The 23,906-nt window shown below is 37.1% G+C and overlaps 5 protein-coding genes, 1 long non-coding RNA gene and 1 pseudogene across 6 annotated transcripts; 2 read left to right on the forward strand and 5 right to left on the reverse strand.

Annotated features, from left to right (window-relative positions):
* Positions 1-739: 739 nt before the first annotated feature.
* LOC149491786 (uncharacterized) lies at positions 740-4,431 on the reverse strand (the record flags this gene model as incomplete). Its single annotated transcript, XM_089717041.1, has 4 exons — positions 4,353-4,431; positions 4,216-4,282; positions 2,511-2,605; positions 740-2,129 (listed from the first exon to the last, which is right to left on the reverse strand). A coding segment is annotated over exon 4 (1,386 nt), but the record flags the coding sequence as incomplete, so codon positions are not given.
* A 4,013-nt stretch (positions 4,432-8,444) lies between these two features.
* Positions 8,445-11,374, forward strand: LOC105631796 (potassium transporter 5). Its single transcript, XM_089717042.1, is given in 9 exon segments — positions 8,445-8,564; positions 8,661-8,754; positions 8,757-8,885; positions 8,971-9,207; positions 9,314-9,793; positions 9,931-10,185; positions 10,259-10,328; positions 10,330-10,376; positions 10,379-11,374. Coding segments are annotated over 9 exon segments (2,163 nt in total). The 3' UTR covers positions 11,110-11,374.
* Positions 11,375-12,018: 644 nt separating this feature from the next.
* LOC119369118 (potassium transporter 5) lies at positions 12,019-15,218 on the forward strand. Its single transcript, XM_089717040.1, is given in 8 exon segments — positions 12,019-12,262; positions 12,450-12,675; positions 12,798-13,049; positions 13,138-13,617; positions 13,696-13,950; positions 14,036-14,580; positions 14,583-14,838; positions 14,841-15,218. Coding segments are annotated over 8 exon segments (2,187 nt in total). The 5' UTR covers positions 12,019-12,124; the 3' UTR covers positions 14,876-15,218.
* A 578-nt stretch (positions 15,219-15,796) lies between these two features.
* On the reverse strand, positions 15,797-16,464 carry LOC149491787 (nuclear transcription factor Y subunit B-5 pseudogene; annotated as a pseudogene).
* A 2,774-nt stretch (positions 16,465-19,238) lies between these two features.
* On the reverse strand, positions 19,239-19,925 carry LOC149491788 (uncharacterized). The gene has a single exon (XM_089717043.1). The coding sequence runs from the start codon at positions 19,923-19,925 to the stop codon at positions 19,239-19,241; it is 687 nt and encodes a 228-aa protein (XP_089573169.1).
* Positions 19,926-20,475: 550 nt separating this feature from the next.
* On the reverse strand, positions 20,476-20,793 carry LOC149491789 (uncharacterized). Its single transcript, XM_089717044.1, has one exon. The coding sequence runs from the start codon at positions 20,791-20,793 to the stop codon at positions 20,476-20,478; it is 318 nt and encodes a 105-aa protein (XP_089573170.1).
* Positions 20,794-21,764: 971 nt separating this feature from the next.
* On the reverse strand, positions 21,765-23,664 carry LOC149491790 (uncharacterized). Its single transcript, XR_016319272.1, has 3 exons — positions 23,586-23,664; positions 23,449-23,515; positions 21,765-22,001 (listed from the first exon to the last, which is right to left on the reverse strand). It is a non-coding gene; the product is annotated as an uncharacterized LOC149491790 (long non-coding RNA).
* Positions 23,665-23,906: the final 242 nt, after the last annotated feature.

The raw sequence follows: 23,906 nt of genomic DNA on the forward strand, positions 1-23,906 counted from the left end.
TCCTTTATCCGCAACTGATGGTATCCCGACCTGAGATCGATCTTAGAAAACATGCCTGCACCCTTTAGCTGATCAAACAAATCGTCGATTCGAGGCAATGGATACTTATTCTTGATTGTCAGCTTGTTCAGCTGTCTATAATCAATACACAGTCTGAGTGATCCATCTTTCTTCTTTACGAATAACACTGGTGCTCCCCAAGGTGATACACTGGGGCGAATAAAGCCTTTGTCTAATAACTCCTGTAGCTGAAGCTTTAACTCTTTTAGCTCTACTGGTGCCATTCTGTAAGGTGCAATTGATACTGGTGCTGCTCCAGGATAGACATCTATGGTAAACTCCACTTCCCTCCTTGGTGGTAACCCTGGTAACTCTTCTGGAAATACGTCTGGATAATCACATACTGTTGGTATGTCTTGCACTTTTAACTTTTCTTTCTCTGCTTTCAATGCACAAACTAAGTATGCTTCACAACCCTTCTGAATTAATCTCTTTGCTGCCATGGCTGATATCACATTACCAGAAAATCTCGTCGCTTCCCGACGACTGTAATCTCTTCCCCTGCTGTATATAATGTCACCCTTTTCTTTGCACAATCAACTATAGCCTGATGTCTAGATAGCCAATCCATACCCAGAATAACATCAAATTCTCTGAATGGTAACTCCATAAGATCTCCTGGAAACTCCTTTCCATGAATAACAATTGGACACCCTTTGACTACTATATGAGTTTTTACTGTATCTCCTAATGGATTAGTAACCAAAATACCCTGACTCACATGCTCAATTGCTAACCCTTTAACCCAGTGTTTAGGTACGCTAATGTATGAATGTGATGATCCAGGATCAATTAAAGCATAAACTGTATGATCAAATAAAGAAAACGCACCAACTATGACATCTGGAGCTTCCTCATCTTCCTTGGCTCGCATAGCATAGACCCTGGCTGGAACTCTGGTATCAGGTCTGTCCACAGTCTCTGACTGCTGTCTCTGCCCTCCGGAGCTCTCACCTCTACTCCGACCTCTACCTCTGCCTGCTATGAACTGTGTAGAAACTTCTGCCCTCTTAGGACAGTCCCTCCTCTGATGGTCTGATGCTCCACATATCATGCATCTACCTGTCACCATCCAACAATCTCCACCATGCCGTCTGCCACAATGCTCACAAGGTGGAAAAGTATAACCATCGGACCCTGTGCCTCTACTGGTGCCTCTACTAGCTCCTCTGCCTGAACCTCGACCACCACCGGCAGAACTAGCCACAACTGATGCCGCTGGCGCATGAGCACCCCTAGCTGTGCCGTGGCTAAAAGGATGCCTAGGACCAGCTGAAGTACTACCACCTCTGAATCTCTTGCTCTCCGACTGATATGTACTGGGTGCACTCTGAGTCTGATCTCTCTTCTGCTGAGACCGCTGGCGTCTGGTACGCTGACTGGCCTGAATTCGCTCTATCTCCTGAGCTGCCTCTACCAAAGCTGAGAACTCTCTGAATCTGGAAGCTACCACTCCCATCTGAATCTCATCGTTCAGGCCCTCCTGAAACTTTTTACACCTCTCTGCCTCTGTAGCCACTATCCGGTCACCATACCTGCTGAGTCTGGTGAATTCTCTTTCGTATTCTGCAACTGACATTCTGTTCTGTCTCAGGTATAAGAATTCCTTCCTTCTAGCATCAAGATAAGCCTCTGTGATGAACTTTTTCTTGAATTCATCCAAAAAGAATTGCCAGGTACGCTGCTCTGCTGGTACTCTCTGTTGAACAGTAGTCCACCATGTGTATGCCTCCTCTATCAGTAATGACGTGGCACAAATCAACTTGTCCTCTAGTGTACACTGTAATTGCTCCAGGACTCTTAAAGTACCATCTAACCAATACTCAGCTGTTTCGGGATTATCGTCCTTGCTAGCTCTGAATTCTTTTGCACCATATTTTCTAAGCTTTTCTAGTGGGGACTTTCTTTCTCTGTCTACTACTACTGATGCCTGAGGTACCACCCCTGCAATCTGTCTAAACGTATCTGCAAGTTGCTTTAACAGCACCTCTTGACCTGGTGCTACTGGAGCCTCACCCTCCACAGCTCTGGAGGCGTGTGACTCGCTTTCACCTTCCTGTGACATCCTCCTATAAAAATAACAACTGCTTAGTTCATCAGGGTAGTCATGGCATGTACACTATAATGACATATGCATTTAAGCCCGAGGAACTAAACTAGTGCTCTGATACCAAAATTTGTAACATCCCTTCCCGGTCCACCCGTTAACTCAAATGAACCGAGCTGAGACGCTACAATCTGGTTGAACCTATGTCCTTTCATGCTAATATCATGTTGTATGCTGATTATGATGTCAAGCTGTTGCTTTTTACATTAGGAAAATATAGATATGTACTTAATATTTTTACAAGACATGATACTAATTTTCAAAATGAAATGGGCCCAACTGTGTGCCCTGTACATGCCATGATAAGGATAGACAGAATCAAAATATCCAAATGAGTAGCTACCCTGAAGACTGAGTCTTCCACAGATGAACTGCAGCAGTTGTAAGCTGATTCTCTACGGTCCAGTCTCGAAACCTACGAGTTAAATAAATAACTCGCTGAGCAAATAATGCTCAGTGGATATCTCAATTTAATAAGAAATAAAACAATAAACATATAAGCACACATATCATTATACTTTCATGATTTTACCTGCTGTTCATGATGCTGTATAAATTTTGCAACTTTTATTAACCATCGTATACTTTATAAATAATAAATCACATAACTGCATGGCTCCATAAGGTTATAGTGAAACCAAAGTGATAAGAAAAACTGTATGAACTGTATGAAACTGGATGAATACTGTATGGCTGGGCTGTTATGGCCCGTATATAAATCATATCCACTCAACAGCCTGTAGCTGGAGTACCAAACTGTATGGGGCGCAGATCTGCTATCCTATGTCGCGACATAGTCTTATCTACGTGGTTTCTGCCTAACCTTAATGGAGCATATTATGTGTATTGTGATAATACAAGAATTATTTAGAAAATATCTAATGAGGAATAATGCATACCATTGATAATGTATAAAGTAACTTGCATGGAAATACTCTAGCTATTGCACCCGCGATGCAATTCTTACTAATATTTATGTAACTAAATTTACCATTCAGATTAAGGAAATTCTTAGTTTGAATTAAGTTCACTTAGAAGGTAAAATGCAGTAATAATTTTCGGGTGAATGAATCTACATATGCATTCCAACATCATTTCTAATGTGTTCTTGAAATCTGCCAGACAGCCTGTACATGTTTCACAAATCCTATCATAACTCTTTCTGTATACGTCCAATTTAGGTTATTCTAAATTCTATGGTTAGCTAACATCTTAAGGTACAAAGTTTTCTTCTATCACATCTCTTAATTACGTTGGCAAGGTAGTCACATATTGAGCTCAAGTAGCAACTGCCAGTCTGCCCTGCTGTTGGTTTCCAGCCTGCCCAGTTTATACTATTTTGGTCATATCTCTCAATTTATAACTCCAATTTAGGTGATTCTACATTCTATGGTTAGCTACATTAGGCTACAAATTTGTCTTCTACCACATCTCTTAATTACGTTGGTAAGGTAGTCAAACATTGAGCTCAAGTAGCAACTGTCAGTCTGCCCTGCTGTTGGGTTCGAGCCTGCACAAGTTATACTATTTTGGTCACAGATCTCAATATATAACTCCAATTTAGGTGATTCTGCCTTCTATGGTTAGCTAACACATTAGGCTACAAATTTGTCTTCTACCACATCTCTTAATTACGTTGGTAAGGTAGGCAAATATTTACCGAAATGAGCAACTTCCAGTCCGTCCAGACTGTTGATTTCCAGCCTGCACAGTCTGTACTATTTTGGTCATATCTCTCAATTTATAACTCCAAATTAGGTGATTCAAAAACTCATGGACAGATAAAACATAGAGGAACAAATAACTCTTCTATACCACTTCCTAATTCCATCGTTAAACAGAGTCAAAATCAGGGTGAAGTTCTGGTCAATGGTCCAACAAACTGGGTTCAGCATGAAATCAATATCTACTTCATTCATTCAATTCATCCCATGCTTTATCACCATTTACAGACCTCTAATTCAACATTCAGCAATATATGTTTTCATTATCAACACAACACAAGTTTTCATGCAAGAAAATGTGAAAAACTAAAAGAGATATCAAACCTTCAACCAAAAGAGCTTTAAATCCTCTTCTTAGCTTCCTTTTCTTCCAACTTTGAGTTCCCCTCTCCTATACATAATAACTCTTAGAAATCATCTAAAATATCACAAAAGTATGAAAATCAAGAAGGGCTACTTACTTGGATAGAGTTCTAGGTTGAATTTAGTGTTTAAATCACATGAAAATGGATGGAGAAAGGAAGGAGATGAAGAGGAAGATGAAGATGAAGAAGAAGAAGGCAAACTGAAATGGAAGTCTCGTGTAGTCCAAATTTATCTTTGATTGTGTGTTAAAAATTACCAAATAGTACCTATATTTTCCATATGTTACATTTTAATACCTAAACTTTATATTTTAGTGCAAGTAAGTCCTACTCCTTATACTTTGATCTTTTTGTTTCATTCAAGTAAGTCCACTTCTTTTACTTATTTAAGTTACATCCCATTCTACCCCACTCTGGATTTAAATGGCTCGAACTGGGTTCTTGTTCGGCCCAACTCGACTCGACTCTATGCAACGATTCGATTCAGTAGGATGTTACATTTCCTTAACAATAAGAGGAACTATAGAAGAGTCAGATGGCAAATAAATTCTATCTTTAAAGTAGAGAATACCGTCTTTAAACTCCCATGGACCCACTGCTTCCCTTTGCTTGCATAGGGCCACCAGGTGTTGAGCTTTTGTGTTGCTTTTGATTTCCTCTTTAATGGTCTCCGGCCAAGTAGGAATAGGCATGGAGAGAGCAAATGATCCACTGTCTACTTCATGAACGCGCGATAAAGCATCTGCAACTTGATTTTCTTTCCCCTTCTTATATTCAATAATAAAATCATACCCCATCAATTTGACAAGCCATCTTTATTGAGCTAGGGTACTTATCTTTTGTTCCCACAAATACTTTAGGCTTTTTTGCTCTGTGCAAACTACGAACTTTCTCCCTAGCAGATAAGGTCTCCATTTCTGAACTACCAAAATCAAGGCCAACATTTCTTTATCATAAGTTGATAAATGTAGATTTTTACCATAGAGAGCATGGCTATAAAATGCAATTGGTCTCTGTTCTTGCATAAGGACTGCTCCCACACCAGCTCCAGATGCATCACACTCCACCATAAATGTTTTATTGAAGTCAGGGAGGGCCAGAACCTGTGCTTGTGTCATCACCCTCTTTAGGAGTTCAACTACTTGTACTGCTCTTGAGCTCATCTGGAAATTTCCTTTCTTCAACGTTTGTGTAAGTGGAGCAGCTAACCTTCCATAATCTTTAATGAATTTTCGGTAATAACCGGTTAGACCAAGAAACCCCCGCAGCGCCTTAATAGTTATTGGTATCGGCCATTCCTTAATTGCAACTATTTTATCTGGATCCACCGAGACTCCTTTTGCTGAAATCACATGGCCCAAGTAATTAACTTCCTTTTGGGCGAAGTCACACTTCTCCTGCTTGATAAATAGCTCATGGGCTTCTAGAATTTTAAAGGTGAGATCAAGATGCTTTAAATGTTCCTCCCAGGTTCTGCTATAGATTAAAATATCATCAAAGAAAACCAGAATAAATTTGCGAAGGTAGGGCTTGAATACCTCATTCATCAGAGATTGAAAAATGGATGGGGCATTTGTAAGTCCAAAAGGCATCACAAAAAATTCATAGTGGCCATGATGTGTCCGGAACGCTGTCTTGTAAATATCATCAGAGTGCATCCGGATTTGGTGATAGCCAGAACGCAAATCCAATTTAGTGAAAAATTTAGCTCCATATAGTTCATCTATTAGCTCATCAATTACTAGAATGGGAAAGTTGTCTTTAATGGTGGCTGCATTCAAGGCTCTATAATCAACACAAAATCTCCACGAGCCATCAAACTTTTTGACTGACAACACAGGTGATGAATATGGGCTTTGGCTAGGGCGAATGACCCTGTGGCTAGCATGTCTGACACCATTTTCTCAATCTCTTTTTTTTTTTGGTAATAGGGATAACGATAAGGTCTAACACAAATGGGTGAGATGTTGGGTTTGAGTGGTATTTTATGGTCATGGGCTCGGGTTGGTGGTAGACTTTGGGGTTGTTCAAATATTTTTTTGTATTTTCAAGGATATTTGTTAGATCTGGCAGATAAGAATTGGGTGGGTTAAGGGTGTTTACATGATCCATGGAAAGGGAAGATATCTATAAGCAAAAACCCCTTTTTTTCTTTTTTAATTCTCTTGCCATTTCAAACTCACCTATTAATTTATTCGCTGGAACAGTTAAGCCCTTGAGGGTAATCTGCTTTCCTTCCATCTCTATCTGCATGGTCATTTTAGAAAAATCCCATATAATTGGTCCCAAGGTGCTAAGCCATTGAGCGCTCAAAACTACATCATATCCTTCCAAAGGAATCAAATAAAATCAATTATAGCTGAAATTCCTTGAATCATCATACATACCCCTTTACAACGCCCCATGCAAGGAATTTTGTCTCCACTAGCCACAGTCACATCGAACCTTTCTTTTAAAACTGGAGTGATTCCAATTTTGTTCTGCGGCGCGGATGCTTAAGAAATTGTGGGTACTCCCAGAATCAATCAGAACTATAATTCGACGGTTCTTGATCCTACCTTGTACCTGCATCGTTTGCGGCAACCTCACACCTGATATAGCATGTACAGAAATCTCAGGTGTCTCTGTACCTCCATCTTGGTCTTCAATCTCCATTTCGACATCATCTTCGAGGTCTTCTTCTGGCCAGCATCCTTCAATGAGAAATAATTTCTTGCAGCTATGGCCTGGCCCAAATTTTTCATTGCAATTGAAGCATAATCCCTTTCCCTCCTCTCTTTTAACTTGGCAGGAGTAAGCTGTTTTATAGGAATATGGCTTGAAGGAGGAGTGTGAGCAGAATAATTAGTTACAGGTTTTGCTACCTCTAGTTGAGGGGCACGACTAAGGGTCCGATATTTTGCTTTATACAATCTTGCTAAGCCGATGGCAGATGTGAGGGTAGTTGGCCTGCAAGCTTGGACGTCAGTTTTGATATTTTCCTTAAGGCCACTCACAAAACAACTGACTTACTGTGTAGGTGTTAGTGGCTCAATGCGAGCCAATAATTTTTCAAATTGGTTTTGGTACTCTTGAACAGAAGAAGTTTGCTGTAACTCGATTAAGTCTCTAAAAAAAATCTTCATATTGAGTAGGACCACACCTACTATATACAATCCCTATTTGACATCCCTCCAAGTAATGAGTGGCGTCTCCTTCTTCATCCGTTGAAACCACATTTGTGCCACATCTTCAAGATTAATGGAAGCCACATTACCCATTCTTACTCTGGAACTCGATGAAATTCAAAAAATTGCTCAGCCCTGCAAACCCTCCAGTTGGATCCTCGGACCCATTATGACGTGGAATTCTAACTTCACCGTTTAGGAACCCAATTGCCATGAGAGTTACCTTCATGATTGATAGATGAATTTTTGCTTGGACCAATTGAGCTCTCCATAGCATGAGTAGTTGTTAGAGCATCCAACCTAGCATTCATGGAAGCAAACATTCTTGTACTTCCTTCAATATTTTTCTTGGCTAGTACACAAAGCTGTGACTTCACTTTCTAAGCGCCCCAATCTTTGTTCTTCCATGCTTGGCTCTGATACCAAGCTGTCACGTGCCTGAGTCTGGGGACCTGGTTATGGGTTTATGAAGAGGAAAGGCTCTTTTAGACTGGTGGTACTTGTGTTTACCTATAGTATTTTTAGTAGAAAATAAGCGTAATAGCTTTGGTTTAATTCGAGGAAAACCAGACCTCCAAGATTCTCACAGAGAATAAAAGACAAATAATGAGTTATCCCCTTTTATTGATAACTGGTTATTTATAAGCACAACTCAAACTAATTTCCCTATTAAAATGCACTGCTAGCAAAATTAAAGGAACAAATAACAGTGACAAGACTTATTCAAACTCTAGTAACTGTCATAATAGTAGCCCAAATAGACGCATGGCAATCACATGACAATTTAGAAAATGATAAACAACCCACAAATGTCCTATGTATACAGAAAAAACAGACAAAAAAAATCCTCGGGTTCCCGGGGTTTAGAAACACTGCATCCAATCTAGAAACTTATTAGAACCAATCATATTATCATAATATGCAAACGCGCTTTCTATTATTCTATATATTGGTATGTTTAGCAAATAAACTAGCCTGTGAAATTTGAGTGATTCTACTCCATAACGTTCTTGAAAAAACAATGTCGGAGATGGAAGAACGGGGGCAGAACAACGACAAGGGAGTGGCCCTGTTAAAAAAGAAAAAGACTTGTTCGATATGGAGGCCGGTGGAACCAATAGCTCTTATAGAAAACCATCAGGTAATTGGTTTCTTTAACTTACATGAACTCAGAATATTTTATTTATGATTGTTTTGAGTTCGGAAATTCATTAATTTACAACTGTTGGGTATGCAGGTAGAAGATTGGAGAACTGTTTTAAAGCTTGCATTCCAATGCATAGGTGTAGTTTATGGCGATTTGGCTACTTCTCCACTGTATGTGTTACCTGGGGTTTCCAAAATGGGATAAAGCACAATGATGATCTTCTTGGTGTTTTTATCTTTGATTTTTTACTCCGTATTGTCATCACTCTGATTAAGTATGTGTTTATCGTTATGTCTGCAAACAATAATGGAGGTGGTAAGCTTCATACTGTAAATAATAACTTTCCAAAAACCAAGCAGAAATATATGTAAATGATCTTCTTAAATTTTGTCACTTGCAGGAGGGACATTTGCTCTGTATTCTTTGATATGCCGACATGTCAGGGTGAGTTTGATACCAACTCAGCAGTCACAGGATACAGAAGCTTCCATCTATAACTCTGATGCACCAACAATGGCTTCATACCTAAAATCATGGCTAGAAAATAGCCATATAATGAAGTACGTTCTTCTGATCACAACCATGCTCGGTGTGTCCATGGTCCTTGGAGATGGAATTCTCACACCTTGCATATCTGGTAATTAAATATTGACCGATAAAAAGAGAGAGAAAAAAAAAAAAAAAAAAACATGATCGTCCCTGTCAAAATGAAGTTATAAAAGTATTTGAATTTGTGGGTGCAGTGCTATCGGCTGTGGGAGGTCTTAAATTGGCTGTACCTTGCCTTGAACAAGACGCAATAATGTGGATTTCAGTGGAGATCTTGATTGTCTTGTTTCAAATTCAAAGATTTGGAACACATAAAGTTGGGTACAGTTTTGCTCCAATTCTTGCACTATGGCTTGTTTTGATTGCATTTATTGGGGTTTTCAACTTCTTCAAGCATGACCCAAGTACAATCAAAGCTCTCAATCCGATATACATTATACAGTATTTTCAAAGGAATAAAAAGGATGCTTGGATTTCTCTTGGAGGTGTCATTTTATGCCTTACGGGTTCTGAAGCTCTGTTTGCTGATTTGGGTCATTTCAACATTCGCTCAATTCAACTGAGCAGTTGTGTTATACTGGTTCCCTCTGTATTGCTTGCCTATCTTGGCCAATGTTCCTATCTTCGCAAAAACAGTTCTCATGTTCCAAATGCATTTTATAGCTCAATACCAAGTCAGTATTATTTTCTCTTGTAGCTCACTAAACGTTCTCTTAGTACTCTGTTTCGTAATATTTTATTACTGGTAATTCAAACATTATGGATTTTGGTTTTTTTTTTTTTATTCATTATTAGAGTTTCTTTGGTGCAGAAACATTGTATTGGCCACAGCTTGTTCTAGCTATATCGGCAGCCATTATTGCTAGTCAATCATTAATCTCTGCTTCATTCTCTATCATCCAACAATCTGTAGAACTTGGTTGTTTCCCTCGAGTCAAGGTTGTTCATACATCTGCAGAATATGAGGGACAAGTTTATGTGCCGGAGATCGACACTGTTCTAATGATTGCTTGTGTAGGAGTCACTCTTGGCTTCAAAAACACTATTCAACTCAGCAATGCATATGGTAATTAATTAAGGATTAATTAATTACTAATTATATATCTGTATGTACTAATTCTTTAATTTTCTTCTTACAGGAATTGCTGTGACATTTGTTTTTGTAATTACATCTTCATTCCTCGTTCTTGTTATGGTTATGATATGGAATAAATATAATTATCATAATCATCTACATATTAACCGTAGGTTTAATAGAGTTGTGTATTTGAGTTCTTCACTGTACAAGTTTGCTGATGGAGGATATTTTCCTTTATGCTTAGCCTTTGTTCTGGTCTCTGTCATGTTCATATGGAATTATGGATATAGAAACAAATACATTTACGAGCTGGAAAATAATATTGGAGTTGAAAAACTTACTGATATAGTCTCAAATACAAGAATCCATCGAATGGATGGTCTTGGTTTATTCTATACTCAGCTTGTTCAAGGCATATCTCCTATATTCCCTCGTTATGTGTCAAGTATTCCAGCTTTACATTCAGTTCTTGTATTTGTTTCCATTAAGTTTCTGCATATTAGTAAAGTTCCTGCAGAAGAAAGGTTTCTGTTTCAAAGAGTAAAGCCAGGAGAATTAATATTTCGATGTGTTGTGAGATACGGATATGCAGATTCAAGAAAGGATCAAGAGGCTCTATTCGAGGAAATGTTTGCCAATCAGCTGAGGGAATTTATTCAAGAAGATAATAGCAATAATGGCGGAGAAGATATGCAGAGGGAAATGGCTTTGGTTGATAAAGCTTTAAGAGATGGTATTGTTTATTTGATGGGTGAAGGTGAAGTTGTGGCTGCAAATGGGTCTAGTTGGGTTAAGAAATTCACTATAGATTATCTCTACAACTGGTTAAGCTGGACTGTGAGACAACCTGATGAAGCTTTTCTGATTCCTCGCAAGCAATTACTCAAAGTAGGCATGGCATACGAGGTTTAGATTGTTCTGACCAGTTCTCAATCAAATGCCTTCTCCTGATAATAAATAAAATACTGTTTTTTAGCTCACAGGATTGAAAATCTTGCTGGTTATCAGTGAGTTATGGCAGAAGTATAATTAGAATGTTTGCAGGATTGTAATCTTGGTGTTTTAACAGCCCCTTAACTAGTTACCAGATATTATTGTTTCAATTTTCTTTCATTTATACAGAAATCGAGTTGCAATTAAATAAACCAAGCTAGACAAGAAGTAGCATTTCGTGCAAGAGACGATGAAACTAAGTCCAGCATGGCAGAAACAACTTACTAACCAATTTTAATTCATTTCTTTTACAGCTAGGCTAAGCAGTGAAAATTTGGACTCGTACGTATAATAAATAATATAACAATTTAAACTCGTATAGATTATTAATTCATTTAATTTAATAATATAACAATTAATTAACAACGTAAAAAAAAGAAAAAGAAAAGAAAAGGTATTTTACATTGACAAGTAGTTGTATTCTAAAACAACTTGGACTCCTACGAAACTAAGTGATTAAGGTAACTGAGTAATCAAATTCAACGAATTCTGTAAATGCACGCTTACGCGTTAAGCGATTAATATCCAACCAAGAAAACGCGGTTTCTATAAATACACTTTACGTATGATTTATTTCAAATAAAAACACTCTCACATCTCACCACACTCTGCACACACTCTCACATCTTCTCTCATTTTCTTTTCATTTGTGTGTGTTGCTGCGTTAGGCTATAGCCTATTTACAGGCAAGTAATACTTAGTGGCCAAGAATGATTCTATGGCTAATATGTTGCCATTTTCTCCTCTAATGGCAAATTGCCAATTTCTCCACCAAAGGAATGTGACATCTGGCTTTATTTTATATTTATTATTATTATTATTATTTTACTTTAATTAGTGATGATCTTTAACATTATATATACTGTGCATATTTGCAAAACAAACAAGACTGAAATTTGGGTGATTTTGCTTCATAAAGTTTTCGTGTAAAACGATGGGAGAGGTAGAAGAAGTGCAAGAACTAGATGACAATCACCAACAAAACGGACAGGGGAAAGGCCTTATTAAAAAAGAAAAAGATTCATTCGATATGGAGGCTGGTGGAAGCAATAGCTCTTATAGAAATCGTCAGGTAATTGGTTTCTTTTAACTTACATGAACTCGGAATATTTTATCTATGATTTTTTTGAATTTTGGAAATTGATTAATACAAATGAACCCGGCTCGCAAGAAAGAAAGCAGCTTAAAACAAACAGTCAGAATTCGGTTTGAGTGTTCAAGTGAGAGTCACCTCCAATTGACAACTATTGGGTATGCAGGTAGCAGATTGGACAACTGTCTTGAAGCTTGCATTCCAATGCATCGGAATAGTTTATGGCGATTTGGGTACTTCTCCATTGTATGTGTTACCTGGAATTTTCCAGGATGGGATAAAGCACAGTGATGATCTTCTTGGTGTTTTATCTTTGATCGTTTACTCCATTGTTACTATCAGCTTGATTAAGTATGTGTTCATCGTTTTATCTGCAAACGACAATGGGGATGGTGAGCTTCATACTAAATAATTTAAACTAATAGTAATTTTATCAAGAACAAAGTAAAAAAGAATAACTGATTATATATATATATATATATATATATATGATCTTATTGAACGTCAATTGCAGGAGGGACCTTCGCACTGTATTCTTTGATATGCAGACATGCGAGAGTGAGTTTGATACCAACTCAGCAGGCGGAGGATAAAGAAGTTTCCACTTACAAGTTCGATTTACCAAATCGGCGCAGTGTAAAAATGGCTTCATATGCAAAATCATGGCTAGAAAATAGGAATGTAATGAAGTATGTTCTTTTGTTGACAACAATAATTGGTGTGTCGATGCTCCTTGGAGATGGCATTCTTACACCTTGCATATCTGGTAACCAAAATATATTTTATGTACATTTTCTAAATCATGACCATAATGTCAAAATAAAATCATAAAAAGGTTTGAATTTGGGGTGCAGTACTATCGGCAGTGGGAGGTCTTAAAGTCGCTATACCTAGCCTTACAGAAGATACAATAATGTGGATTTCAGTGGTGATTTTGATTTTCTTATTCCAAATTCAAAGATTTGGAACACATAAAGTTGGGTATAGTTTCGCTCCAATTCTTGTACTATGGTTTCTTCTGATTGGAATTATTGGGATTTACAACTTCTTGAAGTACGATCCTAGTGTAATCAAAGCTCTTAATCCATGGTGTATTATACAGTATTTTCAAAGGAATAAAAAAGAAGCCTGGATTTCTCTTGGAGGTGTCGTTTTGTGCCTTACAGGTTCAGAAGCATTGTTTGCTGATTTGGGCCATTTCAATATTCGCTCAATACAATTAAGCAGTAGTGTTGTGCTGGTTCCCTCCGTATTGCTTGCTTATTTTGGCCAATGTTCCTATCTTCGCAAACATAATGCTGATTTTGCCTCCGCCTTTTATAGCTCAATTCCAAGTCAGTATTGTTTCCTTTCCTTTCTCACTGGACCTTCCTTGTTATTGTTATGTTATGGATTTTCATTGTTTGGTGCAGAAGCATTGTATTGGCCACAGTTTGTTCTAGCTATATTGGCGGCCATTATTGCTAGTCAATCATTAATCTCAGCTTCCTTCTCCATTGTCCAACAATCTCTAGCACTTGGTTGTTTCCCTCGAGTCAAGATTGTGCACACATCTTCAAAATATGAGGGACAAGTTTATGTGCCTGAGATCAACACTCTTCTAATGATTGCCTGTGTATTAGTCACTTTTGGCTTCAAAAACACTGTTCAAATAGGCAATGCATATGGTAATTAGTTAAAGATATAATTTTGATTATTTAATTTAAGTTTAATATCTTGACATTGACTAATTCTTTAATTTTATTCTTACAGGAATTGCTGTGACATTTGTTTTCGTAATTACATCAGCATTACTTGTTCTCATTATGGTTATGATATGGAAGACAAATATAATTATCATCTTCTATATATTAACAATAGGTTCAATAGAGTTGCTATTTTTGAGTTCTACACTATACAAGTTTGTCGATGGAGGATACCTTCCTCTACTATTTGCCTTCGTTGTGGTCTCTATTATGTTCATATGGAATTATGGCTACAGGAAAAAGTACATGTACGAGCTTGAAAATAAGATTGGAGCAGAAAAGCTTACTGATATAATCTCTAATACAAGGATCCATCGGATTGAAGGTCTTGGTTTATTCTATACTCAGCTTGTTCAAGGAATATCTCCTATATTCCCTCGTTATGTGTCAAGCGTTCAAGCTTTACATTCAGTTCTTGTATTTGTTTCCATTAAGTTTCTGCATATTAGCAAAGTTCCTGCAGAGGAAAGGTTTCTGTTTCAAAGAGAAAAGCCAGGAGAATTAATATTTCGATGTGTTGTGAGATATGGATATGCAGATTCAAGAAAGGATCAAGGGCTGAGTTCGAGCAAATGTTGGCCAATCAGTTGAGGGTATTTATTCAAGAAGATAATAGCAATAATGATATGCAGAGGGAAATGGCTTTGGTTGATAAAGCTTTAAGAGATGGCGTCGTTTATTTGATGGGCGAAGGTGAAGTTATGGCTGCAAATGAGTCTAGTTGGTTTAAGAAATTGATTGTAGATGATCTCTACAATTGGCTGAGCAGGAATGTGAGACAACCTGATGAAGTTTTCTTGATTCCTCGCAAGCATTACTTAAAGTAGGCATCACTTACGAGGTTTAAGATGTTGAAGTCAGGTTCAATCAATTGCCTTTTACTGATATTAAAGTTGAGTTGGGGCTCAGAAGTGTTATTTAGAACCATTTGCATATTTGTAATGACAAATTTAGATTCCAATAAACTTCTGAAACCATACTGCAGGTTTCTAATCTTTCTGTGTTAGAGCATTTGATTCTGCTTTTTGGTGGTCATGTTGTCATATTACAGCAACAAAGTCTTGTTGGTATGATGCTGGAGAAAGTGTCTACTCCTTTGAGATCATCTAGGTACAGAATGACCTTCCTCAGAATAGCATTCATAAGATCTGTCTCATTTTCTTTTAGAAAATGCTTAATTTGGCTTGTTTAATCTTCAAGCATCTGATAAAATCTTCTCCTGAGAATAGCATACGATCCTTCTCATTTGTAACATTTTTTTCCCTTGGAACATGAAACTCCAGCGGGTGCAAATGATTGAAGGCTTAGTGGAAAAATCATGGTTATCTTTAATTACATCATAGTTTTGTTGTAACTATAAATTAAATTTTTATTAATAAAATAAATAGTAAACTCATTTGTCAACCATAATAATTTGATTTAATTCCAAAAAAACATCGATTAAAAAGGAAAATATATTTCTATCAATATTCAATAATAGGAAAAAAAATATTTCTATCAATATTGAATTTAAAAATATTCAATAATACTATTAAATTAGAAAATATCTACACATTGTTTGGGTACATCAAAACAAATATTCTTCCCGAAATCAATAATAGTTACTCCTTGCGGTGATGAAGGACTATTGGCTCTCATGTTCCATTTTTTTTTTTTTTTTCTTTTCATGCATCGATCTTTCCCATTTCTTAACAACTCAAAAAAGACCAACCCCAATTATATTTTAAATCGAAATTTGTATTATTGTATCGAAATAAGATCAAGATGTGTAATTTTTTTGTCATTCCACTTCTCACTAGTGGTTTGTGAAATCAAATCAGAAATTGCATATCCTCTTAAACTCGCTCAACAAATCGCATAGTTCAGAGGATATTATATATAACTATAAGATTGAGATTAATCAATAAATCTCATCATACAATCAATTAAACCCCATGTTTCAGAAAAATATGAAATCATAATATGATCTACCAGAAGTCTAATGGCCATTTCTAGCTAAAAGAAACACTTACCTAACTAAGATGGCCTTGAACTTCTAGAGCTATTCCTCTTATCAACTGGGTCAAACTTCAATGGAGCTCGATTTTCTTCAGTAATAGTATTATTATTGCTACTGCTTCCCTTCTCTTGATTAGCTCTATCTCCTTCTATTTCCCTATATCTTTGTAAGTACCTTCTTAAAGGCTCTGCATAGTCATCAAACCCTAGAGCTCCCATAGCCCAACAAATATCATCTCCATTGACAGTCTTCCCTCTTTCCTTTCGACACTTCCCAGAGGCTTCACTGGTCACAAAACTAATGAACTCAGAAACGCATTCTTGTATAGTTTCTTTAGCTTCTTTTGAGATTTTTGCATTAGGAGGCAAAATTTGCTTCATAATCCTCCCGACGTTGGCTATTTGCAACAACCGGTCTTGCTTTTTGATCCACCGTCTTCACTTGAACCACTAGCTCCAACGTTATTATCTACCATTTCTTGATGAAAATAACCTAATTGGTCCTCCTTAATCTCAACCTAATAACCTTCTTTCTTCCTTCTAGGTCAACATCCATTTATATATATATATATATATATGTTCACAATATTTGTAAAACCATGGTAAATTTATTCTTAGGTAATAATGCAAGTTAGATATTTGCCTATTCTGTTATCTTTTGAAATTCAATTAACCATCTTGGTTTCTTGTGACTCCTCTGCAGATGGATGCTGTTCAAGTGAATCACGATTGGAATTGCATTGGAGATGATTCTACTGAGCAATCACTTTATGCACAGGCTCTTGGTATAAGTGATGCCTATAGAGATCCTGAGCTGCTTCCTCAGATTGGAGATCAGTACCAGGTTGAAATTCCACCTCTTATGACAGAATCTGCCTATCTCTTGCTCACAGAGAAGGAAAATGATTCAATAATTGGTACTTCCCACGATTTTTTAGTGGGATTGCCCATATCATTAATGTGGATCAAGGAGGAAGAGGAGAACCCTAAACAGGAACCACAAGAATTTCCTGGTGATTTGAATGGCTTGCCCAATAGAAAAGAAACTATAAAATTCGAAAGCATTAGAGAGACACAGATTTTTCCAGGAGGTGATTTACAAGTTAAGACTGAGCCTAAGGACATCACACTAGCAGGTGGTTTAGAAGTCAGAGAACCTGTAGAGTTAGATATGCAGGAAGAAAAGACGAATCAAATGTGTCCACAGCATGGGGGCAAAGGCTATCGAATGGTTCCTGGTTCTTTTGGTAGTATATGGAATGATTTGGAGGAGGCGAGTTTTCTTCGTGGTTTATACATTTTTGGAAAAAATCTTATTCAAGTAAAGAAATTTGTTGGGAGCAAAATATGGGAGATATACTTTCATTTTATTATGGTAAGTTTTATAGGTCTAACAGATACTATAGATGGTCAGACTGCCGAAAAATAAGAAGCCGAAAAATTAATGATGGTATTGGCTGGGAGGCCAGGCCAGTGGCTCTGCTCCAAAATCACAGTGACAGTACCTGCCGGTGGACCTTGGCTCTTTCCTTTGGTGATTACTGACCAGGGCCTCCTTTCTCCGTCTCCTTCATCATACATTTGCCTGCCACGTGGAAGCCTTCTTAATATTTTGATCGTTGGCCGGGCTGAGCCATAAAGCCAACAACTGTTCTATCATAGAAATGGATAATCACTATATCGTCTCAAGAAGCTGACATGAGAATTCTCCTCTCTTTTACACTTTTTGTTTTTTTAATCGAAGAGGAGATAGAATTCAAAAGGAATTTGAATGAGCGAAATGTCATATCCAATTTATTTTTCCAACTATGCACCAACTATATATATCTGATAACTACTGGACAAAATACAGCAGAGCTACCCACTCTGCATTCTGTCATCACTCTTTTACTTGACCTTGTTTTCTTTTTATTTTGGAAAAGAAAAATCTAGTGGACGCAAATATTTCCAAATAGATTGAATCAGCAACTACTATGCATGAAAACCAACCTTTTTGCTAAGCCATGCACACGAACCACTCCAACAACATGTGCTTCAAAATAAAACCTTACAAACCTTATTTTATTACTTGTTATTATCTTCCTTTTGTTTTAGCAACATGTGGTAATTGTTAGGTTTTTCTTTTTTTAAGTACGAAAATAATATCATTTGGGATTCGTGGCTCATAAATGTCTTTCTACGGATTGATTCGTTAACCTTAAAGAGAACGCGCTCTCATTTGAGCTGCTTCTTATATATTTTTATTTGTTAATAAAAGGAAGTAAATATAACTCTTTCAAGTTAACCCTAATCTTTTTTTTAAGTGCAAAAGGTACTATATCGTCCAGCCATTATTGTCTTGTATGGATAAGGCTCTTGTATATGAACACGTGTCTAAAAGAGAAGGAATTGAAATCCACCACAGCAGTAGTTGAAGTTATTACTTTTAGTTGTTACATGCCATAGTCATTGAAACCCATTCCTTGTTTGAATGGGTTGCAATGCACTTTTTCAGTGTCTAGTCAGTTTCTGCAATTGCTTTGCTTCTTCTTTTCTTTAGAGAGGAAGAAGTCGACATGAAGGTAAAACAATTAAATGCGGGATGTTCGGCGTATCATGACTTTGTGGTCCTTCTAAATAAATAAACGAGAAAAATTAGGTGTAGGCATATACCTAGTTGAAACTAAGCTAACCTAGTTCTTATACTGAAATTATAAAACATAGTTTCGTGGCAGTGGAAGGTTAGTATTGTTCATCTTTATATAATTATGAAAGTGATGTCTTGGAACTTGAAGCTCAAGCTTAAAGAAATGATGCCACATGTGATATTTACCTAAAGCTTTCGCAAACCGCGAAAGACTCTAAATTTCAAATCTTTAATGTTACAAGTAAAGTTCACATAAAAAATTTTACTTATAATATTGCCTGGTTTGCTTTTTCTCTTTATAAAGCAAAATATATAAATATATTAAAAGACGTCTAAAATTTGTCTCTTAATTAAAAACAATTGTCTCCGATTTATGCTTCAATTGCAATGAAAAATTTTATATATCTATAATTCAACGGTTCTTGATCCTACCTTGTACCTCCATCATCTTCAGGGTCTTCTTTTGGCCGGCATCCTTCAATGATAAATAATTTCTTACACCTATGGCATGGCCTAAATTTTCCATTGCAATTGAAGCATAATCCCTTTTCCCTCCTCTCTTTTAACTCGGCTGGAGTAAGCCATTTTATAGGAATATGGCTTGAAGGAGGAGTGTGAGTAGAGAATTAGCCACAGGTTTTGCTGCCTCTAGTTGAGGGGCACGACGAAGGATCTGATATTTTGCTTCATGCAATCTTGCTAAGCCGATGGCAGATGTGAGGATAGTTGGTTTGCAAGCTTGGACGTCGATTTTGATATTTTCCTTAAGGCCACTCACAAAACAACTAACTTGCTGTGTAGGTGTTAGTGGCTCAATGCGAGCCAATAATTTTTCAAATTGGTTTTGGTACTCTTGAACAGAAGAAGTTTGCTGTAACTTGGTTAAGTCTCTAAAAAAATCTTCATATTGAGTAGGACCGAACCTACTATACAATCCCTGTTTGACATCCCTCCAAGTAATGAGTGGCGTCTCCTTCTTCATCCGTTGAAACCACGTTTGTGCCACATCTTCAAGATTAATGGAAGCCAACATTACCCATTCTTGCTCTGGAACTCGATGAAATTCAAAAAATTGCTCAGCCCTGCAAATCCATCCAGTTGGATCCTCGGACCCATTATAACGTGGGAATTCTAACTTCACCAATTTAGGAACCCAATTGCCATGAGAGTTACCTTCATGATTGATAGATGAATTTTTGCTTAGACCAGTTGAGCTCTCCATAACATGAGTAGTTGTTAGAGCATCCAACCTAGCATTCATGGAAGCAAACATGTCTTGTACTTCCTTCAATATCTTTTCTTAGCTAATACACAAAGCTGTGACTTCACTTTCTAAGCGCCCCAATCTTTGTTCTTCCATGCCTGGCTCTGATACCAAGTTGTCACGTGCCTGAGTCTAGGACCTGGTTATGGGTCTATGAAGAGGAAAAGGATCTCTTTTAGATTGGTGGTGCTTGTGTTTACCTATGGAGTTTTAGTAGAAAATAAAGCGTAATAGCTTTGGTTTAATTCGAGGAAAACCAGACTTCCAAGATTCTCACAGAGAGTAAAAAACAAATAATGAGTTGTCCCCTTTTTATTGCTAACTGGTTATTTATAAGTACAACTAAACCTTTCCCTATTAAAATGCAGTGCTAGCAAAATTAAAGGAAACTACTCAGCAAAAATAAAGGAAACAAATAACGGTGATAAGACTTATTCAAACTCTAGTAACTGCCATAATAGTAGCCCAAATAGACGCATGACATCCTTTCCCCCTAGACAACACCCTTGTCCTCAAGGGAGGCTTCTGGAAACCTTGTCTTCGTTGCTTGATAATCTTCCTAAGTAGCTTCAGCAGGCAAAAGTCCTTGCCAATGCACCAAGATCTCTTCTTTATTTCTTCTAATTCTTCTGTCTAAGACTACTTGCGGAGCTACTGTCATGGAATCTTCACCTGCTGGAATAATTGGCAAGGATTCTTGTATCTTCACATCAACTCCCACTTTCTTCTTCAAATGAGAAACATGAAAAACAGGATGAATCCTTGAGCCTACAGGCAATCTCAACTTGTATGCCACTTGACCAATCTTTTCTATTATCTCAAATGGTCCATAATATTTTAGAGACAACTTAAGATTCTTGCAAAGTGCCACTGTCATTTGCTTGTATGGCTGCAACTTGAGGAAGATAAATTCTCCAATTTCGAAGCTTCTTTCATTTCTGTGGGTATCATAGTATTTTTTTTTCATTCATTGTTGCGCCTCAAATAATTGGTGTTGCAACTCTTTCATGACCAATTCTCTGTTTCTTAATTCTTGGTCCACTGCTTCCACTTGAGAGGTCCCTGGAACATAGGTTAGAAGAGTTGGAGGAGCCTTGCTATACACAATTTCATATGGAGTTGCTCTAGTAGAAGAGTGAAAACTGGTGTTATAGCAAAATTGAGCCCAAGGAATCCATCGCACCCACTCACTGGGCTTATGACTAGTGAAACAACGAAGATACATCTCTATCACTCTGTTAACTGCCTCCGTTTGCCCATCAGTCTGGGGATGATAAGCAGAGCTAAAGTTGAATCTGGTATTCTGTAAATTAAAAAATTATTTCCAAAGATGCTAGTGAAGGTAGGGTCTCTGTCACAAACAATACTCTTAGGCATCCCATACAATTTAAATTTTGCTCAAAAAATACTCGAGCTACCTCCAACGCAGTATAAGGATGAGAAATTGGAATAAAGTGAGCAAACTTAGAAAGCCGATCAACAACAACAAAAATAGTTGACTTTCCTTTGGAGATGCGCAGTCCCTCCACAAAATCCATATATATATCAGTCCAAACTTGAGTAGGAACTGGAAGTGAGTGCAATAAACCTGGCCTTAACATTTTCAGCTTTGTTCCTTTGACAAACATCACATGCTCTAATGAATTCCCGCAAGCTATTCTTCATCTTTTGCCAGTAAAAAACTGACTTCATCCCGTGAAGGGTCTTATGGTACCCTTCATGAGTGCTGGAATGCATTTCCTGTAACATCCCTTCCCGGTCCACCCGTTAACTCAAATGAACCGAGCTGAGACGCTACAATCTGGTTGAACCTATGTCCTTTCATGCTAATATCATGTTGTATGCTGATTATGATGTCAAGCTGTTGCTTTTTACATTAGGAAAATATAGATATGTACTTAATATTTTTACAAGACATGATACTAATTTTCAAAATGAAATGGGCCCAACTGTGTGCCCTGTACATGCCATGATAAGGATAGACAGAATCAAAATATCCAAATGAGTAGCTACCCTGAAGACTGAGTCTTCCACAGATGAACTGCAGCAGTTGTAAGCTGATTCTCTACGGTCCAGTCTCGAAACCTACGAGTTAAATAAATAACTCGCTGAGCAAATAATGCTCAGTGGATATCTCAATTTAATAAGAAATAAAACAATAAACATATAAGCACACATATCATTATACTTTCATGATTTTACCTGCTGTTCATGATGCTGTATAAATTTTGCAACTTTTATTAACCATCGTATACTTTATAAATAATAAATCACATAACTGCATGGCTCCATAAGGTTATAGTGAAACCAAAGTGATAAGAAAAACTGTATGAACTGTATGAAACTGGATGAATACTGTATGGCTGGGCTGTTATGGCCCGTATATAAATCATATCCACTCAACAGCCTGTAGCTGGAGTACCAAACTGTATGGGGCGCAGATCTGCTATCCTATGTCGCGACATAGTCTTATCTACGTGGTTTCTGCCTAACCTTAATGGAGCATATTATGTGTATTGTGATAATACAAGAATTATTTAGAAAATATCTAATGAGGAATAATGCATACCATTGATAATGTATAAAGTAACTTGCATGGAAATACTCTAGCTATTGCACCCGCGATGCAATTCTTACTAATATTTATGTAACTAAATTTTACCATTCAGATTAAGGAAATTCTTAGTTTGAATTAAGTTCACTTAGAAGGTAAAATGCAGTAATAATTTTCGGGTGAATGAATCTACATATGCATTCCAACATCATTTCTAATGTGTTCTTGAAATCTGCCAGACAGCCTGTACATGTTTCACAAATCCTATCATAACTCTTTCTGTATACGTCCAATTTAGGTTATTCTAAATTCTATGGTTAGCTAACATCTTAAGGTACAAAGTTTTCTTCTATCACATCTCTTAATTACGTTGGCAAGGTAGTCACATATTGAGCTCAAGTAGCAACTGCCAGTCTGCCCTGCTGTTGGTTTCCAGCCTGCCCAGTTTATACTATTTTGGTCATATCTCTCAATTTATAACTCCAATTTAGGTGATTCTACATTCTATGGTTAGCTAACACATTAGGCTACAAATTTGTCTTCTACCACATCTCTTAATTACGTTGGTAAGGTAGGCAAATATTTACCGAAATGAGCAACTTCCAGTCCGTCCAGACTGTTGATTTCCAGCCTGCACAGTCTGTACTATTTTGGTCATATCTCTCAATTTATAACTCCAAATTAGGTGATTCAAAAACTCATGGACAGATAAAACATAGAGGAACAAATAACTCTTCTATACCACTTCCTAATTCCATCGTTAAACAGAGTCAAAATCAGGGTGAAGTTACTGGTCAATGGTCCAACAAACTGGGTTCAGCATGAAATCAATATCTACTTCATTCATTCAATTCATCCCATGCTTTATCACCATTTACAGACCTCTAATTCAACATTCAGCAATATATGTTTTCATTATCAACACACTACACAAGTTTTCATGCAAGAAAATGTGAAAAACTAAAAGAGATATCAAACCTTCAACCAAAAGAGCTTTAAATCCTCTTCTTAGCTTCCTTTTCTTCCAACTTTGAGTTCCCCTCTCCTATACATAATAACTCTTAGAAATCATCTAAAATATCACAAAAGTATGAAAATCAAGAAGGGCTACTTACTTGGATAGAGTTCTAGGTTGAATTTAGTGTTTAAATCACATGAAAATGGATGGAGAAAGGAAGGAGATGAAGAGGAAGATGAAGATGAAGAAGAAGAAGGCAAACTGAAATGGAAGTCTCGTGTAGTCCAAATTTATCTTTGATTGTGTGTTAAAAATTACCAAATAGTACCTATATTTTCCATATGTTACATTTTAATACCTAAACTTTATATTTTAGTGCAAGTAAGTCCTACTCCTTATACTTTGATCTTTTTGTTTCATTCAAGTAAGTCCACTTCTTTTACTTATTTAAGTTACCCCATTCTACCCCACTCTGGAT

Source organism: Jatropha curcas, unplaced genomic scaffold, assembly GCF_041381405.1.
Source record: "Jatropha curcas cultivar XTBG-Jc1 unplaced genomic scaffold, XTBG_Jcur_1.0 HiC_scaffold_586_pilon, whole genome shotgun sequence".
In the NCBI taxonomy this organism is placed as follows: Eukaryota; Viridiplantae; Streptophyta; class Magnoliopsida; order Malpighiales; family Euphorbiaceae; genus Jatropha; species Jatropha curcas.

Coding starts and splice junctions, on each gene's coding strand:
- LOC149491788 (XM_089717043.1), bottom strand. CDS start 19,925: ATGTTTGCTTCCATGAATGCTAGGTTGGATGCTCTAACAACTACTCAT.
- LOC149491789 (XM_089717044.1), bottom strand. CDS start 20,793: ATGACAGTGGCACTTTGCAAGAATCTTAAGTTGTCTCTAAAATATTAT.